The 17,546-nt window shown below is 35.6% G+C and overlaps 2 protein-coding genes across 5 annotated transcripts in view; one reads left to right on the forward strand and one right to left on the reverse strand.

Annotated features, from left to right (window-relative positions):
* LOC105226221 (multiple C2 and transmembrane domain-containing protein) overlaps positions 1-17,237 on the forward strand; it is a 70,465-nt gene extending 53,228 nt beyond the window's left edge. For 3 of the 4 annotated variants that reach the window (XM_049452352.1, XM_049452351.1, XM_049452353.1), the window contains 8 exons: positions 12,707-12,858; positions 12,966-13,481; positions 13,791-13,971; positions 14,084-14,262; positions 14,348-14,467; positions 14,536-14,742; positions 15,757-15,964; positions 16,042-17,237. In XM_049452352.1, the coding sequence (XP_049308309.1) occupies positions 12,707-12,858; positions 12,966-13,481; positions 13,791-13,971; positions 14,084-14,262; positions 14,348-14,467; positions 14,536-14,742; positions 15,757-15,964; positions 16,042-16,122 (1,644 nt within the window). In that variant the 3' untranslated portion in view covers positions 16,123-17,237. Of the gene's footprint in view, positions 1-11,926; positions 12,473-12,706; positions 12,859-12,965; positions 13,482-13,790; positions 13,972-14,083; positions 14,263-14,347; positions 14,468-14,535; positions 14,743-15,756; positions 15,965-16,041 lie in introns of those variants that run through there. The other variant, XM_019990267.3, reaches the window with a different exon arrangement.
* On the reverse strand, positions 1,018-6,399 carry LOC125777440 (probable cytochrome P450 12b2, mitochondrial). The gene is made up of 6 exons (XM_049452356.1): positions 6,092-6,399; positions 2,853-2,979; positions 2,547-2,793; positions 2,353-2,469; positions 1,785-2,214; positions 1,018-1,721 (listed from the first exon to the last, which is right to left on the reverse strand). The coding sequence occupies exons 1-6, from the start codon at positions 6,203-6,205 to the stop codon at positions 1,143-1,145; spliced, it is 1,614 nt and encodes a 537-aa protein (XP_049308313.1). The 5' UTR covers positions 6,206-6,399; the 3' UTR covers positions 1,018-1,142.
* Positions 17,238-17,546: the final 309 nt, after the last annotated feature.

The following is a 17,546-nucleotide window of genomic DNA, read 5'->3' on the forward strand; positions in this document are numbered from 1 at the left end:
GTATTTTTTAGGGTTGACCTACACTTTTTTCATTTTCAATTCCCTTGAAAAAAATTACGACTGCGGCAAGCGTGTGAAGTGCTTTGGGAATGTGGTTTCGAATAAATTTTCGCAGCAATAAAATTTATAGGCCTTTTGAGAATTGCTGTTTATAGCAATATGTTCTGCTTCGTCAAGCAAATGTTACAAAAAATTAGTTACTTATAATAGGAAGTGAAATCTTACCTTCATTAATAACTCTTTTTGGCAGAGTTGCCTTTTAAAAAAATGTAATTTTTTTTATGTTTTTATGTCCAAAATAGTGAAAAAATTCCAGAACAGAATTTCCGCTTAATTAGTGTTTTAAAATTACTTTCGTAGCCTTTTTACTGATCCGAAAAATTATTTCTTATAGCTTTTAGTGTTGACGAACAGTTTTCCAACTTGCTTCACTAACATGATGACTCTGCATCAGAGTCTGTTTTGAGTTGAGATAATAAAAAAACACTTTTCAATAATATAATAAAGGTCGTAGAATCATCACAAACTTATCCCATGCGAGTCATTTCTCTTACCGACGATACGATGGACGAAAACTAAAGAAACAGTGTTAAATACCGTCTTGTTGTCTTCAGAGAGCTGGCACAGGATCTCAACATAATGAATACTAGACTCGTACCAAACGACGAACTGATTCTTTTGCAAGAACGAGTTCAAATAGAGGTCACAAAACGGACGCTTGGCAACGTAGCTGATGATGAATGTGATGACAAAATTGTCAAGCGAATACCGCTCCAAAAATGAGTCGAAACCGAAAAAACCAAAATTCTCTGACCTTCTCCCAGCCGAGGCTTAGTAAGTGTGCAGTAAAATTGTCGTTGGCATGCTGATTTTGATTTTCGAGCTGTTACGACTTTAGGGACCCTTAGCCATAAAGTAAACAAAGTATGTTTTATGTTTGCTATTTGGAGACACTCAAACATAACTAAGAACATAATTTGGCTTTTCTTTACAAAATAACAATACTTGTACTCACAATTAGTTTACAATGAAATATTATTCTCCCATAAATTAAATATTATTTCTAGTTTCAACAATTATAACACATATCACATATATAAACATATACATACATATATTATATATTATTTTCAAAATTATGCTCACAACTTCTCAAACTTGAACTTCATTTCTCCAGTTGGGCGCAAAATCAAATCGTTTATATATTCTAGTGGCTTCTCACCCACCCAAGTCACTCGATAATTGCGAATCAATCTCACTAAAAGCGTTTCCATCTCTAGCTCGGCAAGCCGCTTGCCAATGCATGTGCGTGGACCAAAGCCAAATGGCAAATAGACAAACGGGTTGTGTTTCTGTGAGACTGGGCAGGTGGCTTTGGCTGCCTTGATCCAACGTTCTGGCAAGAATTCTGCACTTCTTTCGAAGTACTCATCACTATTGGAAAGTGACATGGTAGCCATATAAACGCCGACGCCTTTGGGCACCTTATAACCGGAAAGCACAATATCACGACCGGACAGGCGGAAGTTACCGTTGGCGATAGGCTTAAGGCGTAGCGATTCCTTTATACAAGCGCGCAAGTAAGGCATATTTTTGGTATTCTCCTCAGTTAAAGGCATTTTTGGATCAGGCAGCAGCTTAAAAAGCTCTTTGCGCAGTTCTTCCTGCTTTTCGGGGTTTTGACCCAAAAAGTGTAGCACCGAAATAACTGTGGCAGAGGTCTAGAATTTAATTTATTAATTAATTTTGAAATGGTCTGCTAATTTATCGCCTGTTATACATACCGTATCCAAACCGGCCATCAGCATGTCTATAGCCATCACCACAGCCACATTCTTATTTATACGATAAAGTTTCTCCAGCACGCTACGCGCTTCGTCATTTTGCTCATTTTCGAACTTCTCCATCGCCTTTTCAATATAGAATGTGGTGGCGTCGGTAACATCTTCATAAGCTTTCATAAGCTCTTTAAAGCCGGGTGTTTCAATGTACTTCCAAAATGACGGTGTCACATCGTATGTGTAGGCCTTTTCGAAAAATGCATTCATACCGTCGACAATTTTTAGGACATTAGGATCTGGCTTGTCGCGCGCTAAAAGACCCAAGCGCGTGTTGAGCGCGACCACCGCGACCGACTCGAAAGCCCACATTTTAATTTCTTCTGTAAGATCGGTGGTCAATTTGCCGGTGTTGTGGTCCAACTTTGAGTCCAATCTGTTTAACAGTGGGGAAATTTTAAAAGTTTTGACGAGGAAGGATCTTAATAACCTCTTTTTTGATCACTTTATTAGTCAACTTAAAACAGAGCCCCAAAACTAAACTAAAAACTCATAAATTTACTACCCAAATTACCTATCCAAAAAGTCTTGCGCAATATTATCAACTTCTGGCAAGTTCTGTCGGATATTCTGTACCTTCATCATAACCGGATTTACTTTATTACGTATATCGCCCCAAGCTCTGCCCTGTCTGCAAAAGGTTGAAATAAATAAATAGTCTATACTCTACATATTATTTGTTATAATTGCACTAGATCTACAACTTACGACGTGACTAAGCCAGCAACGCCTTGAAAAACATCTGGTCGCTTCTTAAGCCGATAATGTCCCAAACTCTCCAAACCTACCCTTACCGGCCAGATGGTTTCATTGCGGTAGACTGTTTCAAAATCTGCTGGATTGAAGGTGAACACAGTGTCGGGTTTACCCAAAATTCCACTTATACGAAATATATCGCCATATCGTTCACGATAATGCCTTTCCAATACATGCATGTTAGTTTTATATAGACGACCTAGGTATAGTATAGTTATTTAATAAATTTGATTGCCGGTGATGAATCATATTTGTTACCTCCTGGTAATTGATCTCTCAACATACGATAGCTGCTAGGGCCAGGAATCTGCTCGTAATCTTTCGCATTTACCCATTCGGGGTCCTCACGTGCTTCTTCCTTGGTTTCGAAATGCTCAAGAATCACCTTAAACGGTTAACAGTTAGTATATAAATATCATTTAAGTATAGTTTTCTTGTTTTTAAAAAGCTTTTCTCCACTATTGTGTAGCAAATATAAGAGAACGAGAGGATAATGTAAGGATTACCTTTTCTCGATAAAAGTTCTGTACAATAAGTAACTGCAGAAATTTTTTATAATCTTTCGAAACTAAATCATATCTGAGTTTGAAAAGAAAGAAAGAATGGAAATTCAGTACATGGATTGTGTTCTAACAGGGTAACGTCAAGGCATTTACAACGATAGTGACTCGCCAAAAGTTCTTTAGGAGCTTGGTTGAGAAGTTCTTGTGTATCCATTTTATAGTTTGGACCTGTCTTGAATTAATTACTACTTGTTCCTGTCTATGGCGAAAGATTTTGCTGGTAAAACATTTGCCCTCAAGAGAAGCTTATGAAAATTTATTGACCCAATATCCTGCAATAGGAATAAGGGTTTTTATGAGAGTAGCCTTTTGAATATACTTTGTTAAAATCGAACAAAACGCTACATATTTTACCTAAATCGGATAATTTTGACTATGGTAATTAAAACTTTCAGTAGAGAACGTATATTATAGAGAAGGCAGAGAACATAAAACAATGTTTGGTATTCTCTGTCTCATTTTTTTTATTTTCTCTTGCTCATCTTGTCCGAGTTAGTCAGAAATATTTTTACGTTCTCAGCGTCGTGAGCCTTCTCTGTGATATACTCGTATAGTATGTTCTCTGCCTTTATTTTAGCACGATGTGAGTCCAGAAATGCTAGTCGTATCTAGCTATGCCCAAACAGTTCGTATATAGTATATACTATATATAGAGACTATATATAGAGACATAAATTTCTTTAAGTTTCAAGTTGTTTGTAAACAAATGCCGCTGAGTACTCTCATTAAAATAGAATTTAGTTAATGAAACTAAAAGGTGAGGAGAACACAACTTGTTATTCTCTAATTTGCGAGCATGAGAACTACACAGGTAATATTCTTGTCTAACAAAAGCTTGATTAATCAAAATATCAAAGTAAACAAATCGATTAAAAATACTTTACTATAATTATTGTTTTTGTAAACACGATACTTTAGATTGATGTGGTGGTAAACTCATTATCTTGCGTGACCGCGCAAAATAATTCTTATCATTTAACCCCTATCCGGCTCAATCAAAATATATTTTTTTACCCTGAACGGCATCATACAGCTAACAAACAGAAGAATCAGCTAAAGAACTAAAAATATAAATACGTAAATATATAAAGGGTGATTTTTTAAGAGCTTGATAACTTTTTTTTAAAAAAAAACGCATAAAATTTGCAAAATCTCATCGGTTCTTTATTTGAAACGTTAGATTGGTTCATGACATTTACTTTTTGAAGATAATTTCATTTAAATGTTGACCGCGGCTGCGTCTTAGGTGGTCCATTCGGAAAGTCCAATTTTGGGCAACTTTTTCGAGCATTTCGGCCGGAATAGCCCGAATTTCTTCGGAAATGTTGTCTTCCAAAGCTGGAATAGTTGCTGGCTTATTTCTGTAGACTTTAGACTTGACGTAGCCCCACAAAAAATAGTCTAAAGGCGTTAAATCGCATGATCTTGGTGGCCAACTTACGGGTCCATTTCTTGAGATGAATTGTTGTCCGAAGTTTTCCCTCAAAATGGCCATAGAATCGCGAGCTGTGTGGCATGTAGCGCCATCTTGTTGAAACCACATGTCAACCAAGTTCAGTTCTTCCATTTTTGGCAACAAAAAGTTTGTTAGCATCGAACGATAGCGATCGCCATTCACCGTAACGTTGCGTCCAACAGCATCTTTGAAAAAATACGGTCCAATGATTCCACCAGCGTACAAACCACACCAAACAGTGCATTTTTCGGGATGCATGGGCAGTTCTTGAACGGCTTCTGGTTGCTCTTCACCCCAAATGCGGCAATTTTGCTTATTTACGTAGCCATTCAACCAGAAATGAGCCTCATCGCTGAACAAAATTTGTCGATAAAACACATTTCGAACCGAACACTGATTTTGGTAATAAAATTCAATGATTTGCAAGCGTTGCTCGTTAGTAAGTCTATTCATGATGAAATGTCAAAGCATACTGAGCATCTTTCTCTTTGACACCATGTCTGAAATCCCACGTGATCTGTCAAATACTAATGCATGAAAATCCTAACCTCAAAAAAATCACCCGTTATATATATATAAATGATCAGCTGAATGGATTAACTAAATAGTTATAAAACTGATGTCATTCGGACAGTCTGTATATACACGAATTAGTTCCACAGTTTTTGAGATATCGACAAGAAAATGTTCATTTGTCGAAATTGCCGATATCAGATTAACTGTAGCTGCCATACAAACTGACCGAAAACTTGTTTACTCGAAGAGATATCTTTACGAAATTTTACGTGAAGTATTGTCCGAAGCAATGTACATATATTCTCGGAAGAATATTTTAGATCGGACTACCTTAGCATATAGCTGCCGTAGAAACTGAAACATTAAAAGTCTTGTACTTAAATAATTGACGAGATATCTTCACAGAATTCAGCATGGATTATTGTTCAAAGCAATGGTATACATATGTTCAGATGGTGTCCGTATAGCTTCCGTACAAAGTGATTGCATTCTTTAAGGAATCTTCTGTGTAGGTGAAGGGCATTACAGTTTCGGCACAACCGAACTTAATATTTTTGCTGATTTTTTTAATGATAATTTGGTGAAATTATTTATTCAAAAAATTGAGGAGTGGATATAACGAGGAAGGAAAATAGCGCAAACAAATGACTAAGCAAAAATATCGAACAGCGTCTTTTATTTTTTAAATGTGGTTGTGATAGAAATTGGTAAATAAGAACTAAAGTACGTGCCTCTCAAATGACTATAAATATGTATATACTCGTATAAAATTCGGACTAATATCATTTGGAAAAGAAAAGTGAATACTTTAGTAGTCTGCGTGGCTCACTAGCCTGCTACAACTATACGAACCTAACCTAAGCTAACCCTTTAGTAAACAGAACCCATTTAATACCGAAAATTTAATGGAAAATTGCTTTATTTTACTTGTTTAAAAGTAAATAATATAAATAATCACTTACATGTTGAGCGCGCGGCGAACTATTTGACAGCTGACGCACCAACAGCTGATCCATTACGCATTTGGTCGCCTGCTGGCCACTGCCGGCGTACAAAAGAGTAAACTTTGATATCATTACGGTTAATTGCTTTTTAATAATACTCGTAGGATGTGTAAAAAAATATTTTAAAAATGTAGGCACAAGACAAACAAACTAAAAATATTTTTTATATCACAGAATTATGCGCAGCAATATTTAAAACTATTTAGATATTTGCGACTGATTAAGTTTATTTATTAACTGAATGTGTTTGCCAGCAGCGAAGAGTAAAGCTAAACTAAGCAGCAAATATAATTTTAGCAAAGCAAAACCAAAAAGAAAAACATTAATAGTTGGAAGCTTTCACTGTAGCAAATACAAGGTGGGAAAGCCAACAAGTTTGGATGCGTAATGGATCAGCTGTTCGCTTAATTCTACGTTAAGCAGTTTAACTTAATTTTGTTGTGAGAGCGCTTAAATAAATAGTTCAATTTATTGTTAGTTTGATTTCACTCTAACCCTTGCGTATCAACAATATTGAATAACCTCTAAATTGGTAATTTTAGCTAAAAGTTGGCAAACGAAAAAAAAAAAATCTTAAAATATTTTCACTGCCTTCACCGTTGTACCCTGTATTACAACTGCACCTAATTTCCGTGTTATTGTAAAAGCTTCTATCAAAAGCTCTTCAACGTAGACCATCTAACGCACATTTATACAGTTTATTAATCTTGCTAATCAAATTCTGTTGTTGTGAACATAAACAAGTTGTGTTTTCGTGAGCGAGTAGGTAGCCGGTTCGTTTCCTACGTTTGACTTATGGCATCTGAAGCTTACTTTTAACATTCTATATGTTTTAATTTTTTCAATAGGAAGGCTTTATACAAGAGTCTTTGAAGAAATTTTGGATTTTAAAGATTTCATATAGCCTATATATTGTATAGATACATATACCCATAATAAGTGAAAAGTCGGGCCCACAGTTTTGTATACGCTATATGATTAATTTAACATTAGTACGAATGTATACTCTACGTACATATATATTATATATAGAACCCTTAGTGCTGTTTTGAATTTGATAATATACATATTTGTACATTATTCTTGTTTATATTACATTCAAGCTACATATTTTTACACAAATCGGCAGGAAATTGGTTGCACAAGACTTTTGTTTGACTTTTTATATTTGTAAAAGTTCCATTTTAACTTTTTCAAAGGTTTAGCTGGCGCGTAGATAACAATATTAAGCTCAGAAACCTACAAGTCTATTACCTTAGCCGTAAACTAATTCATCTCGGTCACTTTAGTTTGGTTAAGTTAAAAAATCCTTTCCAAAAACGGAACCAACTTGGACAACTGAGAATACAGGTCTATTGTGCTACCTAATTTCTCCTAAATATTGATCAAAAATACTCTCAAAAGCCAATAAAGCGGTTTGAAATAAATTTTCCGATGCTGCTGATAACAATTCCGGGTATTTGCCAGGTTCCGGGTTCCTGGTTCCAACTCATCTGCCTCTATGCGACTTTGACATTTCGTGACCGGCAAAATTCTTAGCCTTAGCGGATGCACGCTAATTTCTTACATTCTGTACTCATCCAGAAGGATTTCGTAGTCACGCAGCAGTTAACTGCTGACCAGCGCCTGCTAAACTCTTATGTTAACAAGACTCAGGTGTCCTCTCTTTCGAACTAACGGCATTGCAGTTTCCAGCGACTACACTGTGACCAAACATTCAAATTATTGAGTTCGGTAATAATCTGCTCCCCGAAGTGGTGCCAACTTGCTGAAACCAAATAACGGTCGTCATTGACAGTTACCTTCTCACTGGCATCATTTTTGAAGAAATATGGACCGATAACTCGACCGATTTATAAACCACACCAAGCCGATGTTTTTTCAGGATCAAATGGCAGCTTTTGAATCTCCCCAGGTTGCTCTTCAACTCAAATGTGGCAATTTTACTTGTTTACATACCCATTGAGCTAGAACTGGGCCTCATCGCTAAACAAAATTTGGCTCGAGAACGTGGGATCTTCTTAGCACATCGCTTTGAAACGTGGAGCAGCTTCAGTTCTTACACAATCTGTATTTTGTACGCTTTCAATTTAAGATGTCGATAAAAAAGCGCCAAGTCGTTCTACACGTCAGTCCGAGTAGATGTTTTTAACAATTCTCTGTAAGGATTTTCCTCGAAGATAAAACGGCGTATTTTCCATAATTTTTATCTTTTCATATAAAAAATGAAATATTTTATTCAAGCTTTTAATTATTTCAAAGATCGATATATTCAGACTATTTTGGGAAATTTTCAAAGCAAAATATTCAAAAATCGGTTAATTATGTCCATAAATTAAGTTGTGGATCAACTAAAACCAAATAACCAATAATCTGGAGACATTTGAGCATGAAATAGGAACATAAAAACTCATTTTTTGAAACTATTAAACCCATGTAACCCCTTAAGTAGAAGTAAACGTGATTCCTCGAACTGTTACTCCTGGTATCGAGTGTATAATAACTTCAACCACAAGGGTAGCTGTTACGTAGCAATATTAAATAATTACATCATATAAATGCTACATTGCATGTGCGCCACTGTTTTTAAGTGTAAGTAAATAGTCAGATAAAAATTTATAGCACTCATGCGATCATATGGGAGTATCAACCGGCATAATAACAATTATGCCAATCATGTTCAAAGTTGCATCATTTTTTCATTTCATTTACTATTATCAATGTAGTGAACACCTGTGGATACTAAAAAGCGAAAGTACATTTTGCAACCAATATTATTTTTTACATATAAGATCATAGCTGTGGATAATATATTCCAACCAGAAATTAACGTTGAAACACCATGAATTGCATATTTTTAAGCAACATCAGTCAGCTGTGGTTCGAGAATAGGTTACTGTAAGAACATGAGGGCATTTATGACACCACAAAAGTTTTGATTTGCTGAGTAAAGAAACAGAAAAAATAAGTAACAAACATGAGAACGCAAATTTTTATTTATTAAAAACTACACATATAAAGCCGATAGCAGGGAGGAAGAATCACCTATAAATTTTAATGACTACTTTCAAAACTGCATCAATGTTTTCTCTCATACAAAAACCCGACGAGAAATAAAAGATGAGTCACCTAATGTTGAATGCTGCTGGGCTAATAGTCTATTGTCTGTTAAAAATACGTGTCAATCAGGCTAACGTTGAAGCGATTCAAAGGAAAATGGTAACAAAATGGGCATTTTCCCGACAAATATCATGAATAAGAATATTTTGTTATTCTTTGAAAACTAGTGTTAGTCTATTCCTTCGTTTAATTAGGAAGCCTTCAGTGAAGTTTGGAAATAACTAATACTTCAATAGCTCACATTTGCCCCAAGGGTATAGTGTAATCTACTTTAATGTACTAATAAACCCAACATATTTACAAGCATAAACTCTGAGAGCGATGATATCTAATATTCATATAACGGCAATGCCGATAGCGCCCGTGGTGCTAAACTCGTACTTATCGGCAACCATGGCAATGTATGTAGATATAATTAAAAGTGCAAACAAATCCACAAATGCCAATTGGCATTGATAAATATTAACATTCCATAAACATAAATATTTACAGGTGAAACTCCAAGTTTAGGGTCAACCCACGCGCACACAAAAAATATAAACAAAAATATACATATACATAGTAAGACGACCACAGGTGGAAGTGATAAACATTATATCGAAGATTGTAAAATTAAAGCTTAAAGCGCCAACAAATATTGCCTTTATGCTACGATCGCTGCTCGCTGAATATCGGCAATTATTTACATATGTATATTGGAAAAGAGAAAATAAAAGAAAAAAAAAGAAAAAAAGGTTCCATTGTTGTACACATTTACATATAAGTAGGTTTGGCCTCTTAGTGTTTCTATAGACAGGAGCGCATTCAAGCAAAACATCAGCGATGCCGCGTAAGAAAGGGGCGTTGCAAAGAATAATACAGTTCCATTTGAGACAATTTGTACATATATTTTGAAATTACAAGTAATTTAATTTGAGTACAAGTTGAGTATGTTTTCCTATCAAAACACTCAAAATATATTTTTATCACTTCACTGAAATGATAGCGCCCCAAAATCAGCTCGTACTTCATTTTGTGTATTAAATACAACCGTGTTCTGATGTTGGAACAATACTCGCAAAGACAACTTAATTTAAGTGTGCCCAGCTCTTGAAGCCGAGGGCAAAGGTTCAGTTTCCAGGTTAGAGCAATTTTCAACTCTTTTGTACTATATATAATTATTTTTTATGTCGCCTCATGAAAAACGCACGATGTTTTTATGTGTAATTTTTTGAAAAATCCCAAGTATGACTCCTCGCTTCCATTGTACGAGCTTGCTGCTAGTCATTGTTCTTCGTTCATTTACTTACATGCGAGTACGTATATATTTACGTATTCACATACTCAAATAGTAAATACCCTGCGGGAAAGCAATAGTCGAATATGTCTTATACGTACAAATATCTCATATCAAATATTAGTTCTGCTTTTTGGTGTCATGTTATTATTTTTGGCACAACCGAAGCTATAATGCCTTTCAAAAAAAATAAGTTTCCTTACAAGAGCTATTTTGTAGTTGGTCAGTTTGTTGTTGTCCCTAGTCTTAGTTGGATTTTAAGGCTTAGCTAAGTTGTCATCGACGTCAACCAATGGAAGGTCCAAGAAACGTGCTGTTTTGACGGGGTCAGACCAAAAAGAGAGGGGTGTCAGATGAGTGAGGTTGGTGGAGCATGTAAAGAGGTGGCCAATGTCATGCGGGGACTCCTTGCACGCAGGACATATGTTGAATATGTCGGAGTCCATTCTGGATAAGTAGGAGTTTAGCCTGCTAGAGTACCCACGAACGATTCCCACAACAGCACCAAAATTGACCCGGATTTTATCCGGCCAAGGGCTGTTATATGGGAGAGCTAAACAGTTTAGATGGGTAAGTCTCATTGGTCAGTTTATTTGGCGGCTTTATGATATAGTGATCCGTATTCTGTGTAATCGGAGCTTATTGAGCTGTTTCCAGCAATAGCCCATGCCAAATTTCGTGAAGATATCAGGTCGAATAAAAAAATTTCCATAAAATTACTTTATTTGGATCGATTATTCTGTATGGCAAATATATCCTATAGCTGTTCAATATCAAAGAATGTGTGGAAAATTTCAATCGATATGTTAAATCCAGAGGAACTACATAGTTTGGGTAAATGGACTGACGAACAGATAAATCGACTCAGCTAGTCACTTCATTTCGGTTTCCTCTACCCCACTATACTTCTTTTTTGATCATCATTTGTTATCTTTGAAATATGCATGAGAGAACTTTAACTTATAAATTCAGAAATTTTTCAAATAATATACTTGTACATATTGTGACCTAAAATGCAAAATAACGCAACATCATTTTCCATAATTTTACAGCCGAAGGAAACACGATATAATAGAAGTCACTCATATTGAAATAAAATTTGAGTTTTGGTTATAAAATGGTTATTTATTGGTTATATATTGGTTATGTATTGGTTAAATGTTGGTTATATATGACAGCGAAAACTGTACATTTTATGCTACATATACTTATGTAGTGAATCGTAATAAAAAAACTCAGTTTCGTTAACATTGGTAATACGTTGTTTTGCATTTTAGGTGACGATATACTATATATTGTATTTAGCTTTCATTTCCAACAGGGCACGCATATATGTAGTAGTTGTATTATCGACAGAGCGTGAATTAGCCGCTGTTGCAAGCCAAAGCTTTATCTATAGCGCTCCAGTAGTTGAGTAAGCAAGCAAATGGGTTCGACTTGAAATTAGTATTGCGCGAAAAGATTCAGGCGTCGGTAATAAAATTGTGGCGGGTACATTTCTAAAAAAAACTGAAACAAAAAGTGAAGAAAAAATCAGCGAAATTTATTTCTAAAATAATTTCGAGTCGAAGCGGTTTAAAACTGTAGTGCAAAAGGAAAAAAAATATATTTTTTCTATTCGAAATCTTGAAATCAACTTGCTGTCTTCTCAAGCTTCCGCCATGGCGAGCTATGAAACAGGCAGCAGTGATAATAGCAGCGAGCAGACATACGCAAAAAAAAATAGCGTCGTGTTTTACGCCAATTCAAATAGCATTAAAATCGGCGCAGACAATTCAAATTGGCCAATGGAAAAAATCAAAAGAAGCAACCAAAGTTTGCAAGTGGCTAGCAGCAGCAGGCCGTTGGGTAAATGCACGTCCGAATTGCTGATGCAACGGCTGCGACGCAAACGCTCCGTCGTGCGGCAAGGACTGCAAATGGAGTTCAGTGAATTAATGGAGGTATGAGCGCGGTTGTAGTGGGGTTGAGGCGCTATAAAGTGAGAGACAGCTGGCTAGTTGAGTTTTTAGTGGGTTAGTTGGTCGAATTGGACACGGCAGATTCATTTGATTTTTTTTTCAATTACTTCCTGCTCCGTCTGACCTTGTTGGCGCACGGATTCATTAAACTTGGTTACATAATATAGTTGACTTTTGATGTCTAACGAAATTTGCAATGTCTCATTTTATTCACAGCACTTTCAGCGCAACACTAAATTGGCCGAATCATCGAAGCGTTTGAAATCACAGATCTGGAGCTCGGTCGTCACGATATTGTTGGTCAAAGCCAAAGATCTGCCATTGGCCGACGATGGCAGCAAACTCACCGATATACATATTAAATTCAGGTACAATAAAGACCACCAAATGTCGCATTTAGTAAACAAAAACCGAACCCTTTTTTATAATTTTTTCTCCTTTTCCCTCTTTTTCTCCCTTTGATTTCATATGCCAGACTCGGCAATGAGAAGTACAAAAGTAAGTCTTCCTGGACCGAACGTTGGCTGGAGCAATTCGATTTGCATCTCTTCGATGATGACCAAAATCTGGAAATCTCGCTTTGGAATCGCAATGCGCTCTACGGCAAGGCCAATATCGATTTGAGCGTGTTCCAACGTGAGACTACACATGGCATTTGGCGTGCCTTTGAAGACTGTTCCGGTGAAGTGTTTCTTATGTTGACCATAAGCGGCACTACCGCGCTGGAAACAATTACCGATCTCAAAGCATACAAGGAGGATCCACGTGAAATGAAAATCATGCGCGATCGTTATCGTTGGCATCGTTGTTTTCAGAATTTACGCGATGTCGGACATCTGACAGTGAAGGTGTTCGGTGCGACGGGCTTGGCGGCAGCAGACATAGGCGGCAAGTCCGACCCATTTTGTGTGCTTGAGTTGGGTAATGCGCGCTTGCAAACGCAAACCGAATACAAGACGCTAACGCCGACATGGAATAAAATTTTTACCTTGTGAGTAGTAACATGTTTGAATAGGGGCTATGACTCATGAGTTTGCCTAAAATAGAAAAAAAAATAGTTTGAAGATTCAGTATGGTTTCTTAGAGTTTTATGGTTATGTTAAGAGTCACAAACCGAAAGTTTCGTGAATTTTTTTTTTTAATTTGTGCTTTCGAAATTTATATTCTTCAAATTTATATATCTAAACAGTGGTAAAAGCTCGGCAAGGCTTACCGTAAACAATATCCTTGTTATAATGAGGAAACGCAGTTCCACAATTTTTGATCCCAAACATTTTTTCCATACTTCTTTGTTCGACAGCAATGTCAAGGACGTCACACAAGTACTCGAGATAACTGTCTATGATGAGGATCGCGATCATCGTGTCGAATTTTTGGGGAAGCTGGCAATTCCACTGCTGCGTATCAAAAATGGTGTCAAACGCTGGTATACGCTAAAAGATAAAAATCTTTGCGCGCGTGCCAAAGGATTATCGCCGCAAGTGAGTTTCGATTACCAACATTATAGATTTCAACGGAACTCCCAAATCTAAATATTTCCACATAACTTTTCTTGAAATATAACTAAATTATTTCTCTTCTCTCAAACCATAGATCTGCCTTGAGATGACCGTACTTTGGAATGATGTGCGCGCCATTTGTCGTATATTACAGCCGAAGGAGGAGAAACTGATACAGCAGGAAGCGAAATTCAAACGCCAACTCTTTCTACGAAACGTCAATAGACTGAAAGTGATAATTATGTATATCTTGGATGCGGCGCGTTACGTACAGTAAGTAATAAACCGAAATTAAGAAGTTAAGTATATCGCGTATTTTACATATCTATTGATTTTTTCTTTCACTTTCCATTCGCAGAAGTTGCTTTGAATGGGAGTCACCGTTGCGCTCAGCCATTGCTTTTGCACTGTGGATATTGGCCTGCGTCTATGGCAATTTGGCGACTGTGCCATTAGTTTTGCTGCTAATCATAATCAAGTGCGTTACCGTGTTTGCAATATTTTATGTATTCGCAAGTATTTACTACAATATTTATGCTCTTATAGAAACTGGTTGGTGCGCATGATTACCGGTACGAGTAATGATCCTGCCGCTGGCTACTATGATTACGACTACGATGAGGATGACGACGATGATAAGGAGAAGGAGGAGAAGAAATCGATTAAAGAGCGTCTACAAACCATACAGGAAGTCTCGCAAACGGTGCAAAACACGATTGGCTATCTGGCGTCGCTCGGCGAAAGCACTAAAAAGTAAGTGCAAATTACGTGTGCATGTGTGAGTGGGGGGAGGTTAGAGTGGCTTGGTGTATAGGCAAGCTTTTGATTACTCATTTAGGACAATATTGGCAAAATTGTCAATGAAGAAAAGACTAACACTGTGGACTTAATCCTTATATTCGTAAAGTCCAGTTTGTTGAAGACTGCTGGGTTGAGCTATTTTGGGTCTCTAACAAATATCAAACTTTAAGAATTGAAAAATATTGATCTTTCGATAAACGGTTCGGAGACCCATTGCAAAATCATTTGTTTATACGAAAAATATAAAGATTACCACCCGTTTTTATCTTCGTTTTTCCCAGATTGAATGAATTATTTATTTATGCCAAAAATTCAGTTAAACAATTATTTATTACACCCAATATTGTTTTTGGAATATATTATTTTTTATTTAAATTAAAATTAGGGGGCAACTCCAAAAATATAATAACTGTTTTTCTAATTCTTCACAATGTAATTATGATATGTTAATTTATTTTCAAAGAATTTGCATTTTAAAACAGGTGGCAACTCTAAAAGTAATTAGAAAATATTATTACTCACGCAATATATTTATACATTAAAAGTTTTCCCATGTTTTATATGCTCCAACAATTTTATTGTTAAACCGGGTGGCAACTCTAAAAATTATAACTAACAATATTTGCTCACCCAATAACCAAAGTTCAAGTTTTTCATATTTCATATATTTTTTAATTAAATTTTAAATAAGGTCTCCACAATTCCAACAATTTTAATTTTAAAACAAATGGCAACTCTAAAAATTAGTAACAAAATTATTTGCTCACCCAACAACTAAAAATCCAAGTTTTCTGATGTTATACTCTTTTTAGAATTAAATTTTAAATAGGTGGCAGCTCTAGAAATAATATTTCTATTTAACAATTTTCTTTTACGAATTTTTTTACTCACCCAATATCGACACTAAAATAATGTTTTGACTACAATTGAATTATATAAAATTTTTTACGTCGCTATGCGTTCTAGCACTTTTAATTTTTCCGTCCCGGAACTGACGTGGCTCGCAGTGGCGCTGCTAGTTGGCGGTATTGTGGTCTTGCACTTCATACCCATACGCTTTCTGCTACTCTTCTGGGGCATTATGAAGTTCTCGCGACGCATTCTACGCCCGAACACGATACCGAATAATGAGCTCCTGGACTTCCTATCACGCGTGCCAGACGATGAACAAATCGTGAGTATCTCAGCTTTAGTTTTATATGGCTCTTTTCATGGTTTGAAGCTTTTTTATGCGAGATTTTACGTTTTCAGAATCAATTCCGTGAACTGCCACCCACAGCGCCCACCGATCAGTCGCGCAATAATCCTAAGAAAAAATTCAAAGCTTCATAGTCCATTGCCAATTTAGATGCCACTGGCGCGCTGCAACAATTCCAGAGCACGACCGTGTCACAGCAGATTGGTTTCAATGATGCTGGCGCCGAAGCAGGCATGTTGCCGCAACATGTTGGCAGCACAAGAACACGCTCCGTGCGCAACATATTCAAAGCAAGTCGTGACAACTTGAAGCAGCAGCTGAATAAAGCTTACGGTAGAAACGTAAAAAAATCGAATTAGCGGAAATTGTGTAAATAACAAGTGATCCATACATACTTTAGCATAGAATCTCAACAAAAAAGCACAAAAACAAAAACAGCAAAAGAATAGAACTACTTATGACTTTATTAAACTAAACTTAATGATTGACTTAAATGTGAACTTTCGAAAACTTAAGCAATTTATTGAAAACACATACAAACAAGGCACTTCCAAGTTCCAAAGCTTACACAATTAATGATATATGATATTCAAACTTATGCAATTAACTGTTGAATACTGATGAAATTAACTGATAATTAATATTTTTACTTACAAATATACACTCATACAATCATTCATATAAGTATTTACGGTATTTATTGAAAAGAGCAACTACACTATTTACAAAAAAACCAGTTCTTAGCACTTTACTAAAACTATTTCAATCGAAAATTTAATTAGTATAACTGTAAATACAAATATACATAGTTGCTTAAGTACTTTTTAATTCCACTTAAGTCATACCCAAATATTTTTCACAAAATAAATAATTAATTTTTTTAAACAACATATAGCATAATATTCAAATTGTCAAATTAAAATTGAATTAACAAATACCAAAAACATCAAACAATGTTAGCACATACCTAATTATACTGAAATTTATACTTAGCATAGATATTCAAATATTATTTAAGCGATTTGTTACAAGATTTGTGATATTTTCTAAGAGATATATTTATTAGACTCATATTTAATAGGCGCACGAATTTAGTTAACAAATTTTTTAAGCTTCATGAAAGCCAGTATTCCTGCTAATTGTCCCAGCAGTGTAGAAATCTATTATTTATAATAGCAATGTACAGTTTAATGTAATAGAACATTTATTTTAACCGCACACGAAGCTTATGCACCATTAAACTATTAACAACAAGAAAATTCTAAGAAAAAATTTTTATTTAACTTTTTTTTTATTTTACTGCAACGTAAAATTAGCACCCGAAGACTCTATTTTACTAAACTTTTATCAAATAAATCCATTTCGGTTATTACAGCTATTTTAACACTTTGAATTAAATATCACAACCGAAATCCTGCCATAAAGAAAGCTTTTAAGCTTCAAGTTTTTCACTTACATCTCCTTTTATGTGTTTTTCAATCTCCATATTTAAAATTTTTTTCACAACTTTCGGGGGTATCAACAGATTGTATAAGCTGTAAAGCTCTATACAAAATGA

Source organism: Bactrocera dorsalis, chromosome 3 (genome assembly GCF_023373825.1).
Source record: "Bactrocera dorsalis isolate Fly_Bdor chromosome 3, ASM2337382v1, whole genome shotgun sequence".
In the NCBI taxonomy this organism is placed as follows: Eukaryota; Metazoa; Arthropoda; class Insecta; order Diptera; family Tephritidae; genus Bactrocera; species Bactrocera dorsalis.

Excerpts from the sequence above, each read along its gene's own strand:
- LOC125777440 (XM_049452356.1), bottom strand. The coding sequence starts at position 6,205 with ATGATATCAAAGTTTACTCTTTTGTACGCCGGCAGTGGCCAGCAGGCG. Across the intron at positions 2,215-2,352 it reads GCGCAAGACTTTTTGGATAG|ATTGGACTCAAAGTTGGACC; the intron begins GTAATTTGGGTA and ends ACTGTTAAACAG. Across the intron at positions 1,722-1,784 it reads TGATGGCCGGTTTGGATACG|ACCTCTGCCACAGTTATTTC; the intron begins GTATGTATAACA and ends ATTAAATTCTAG.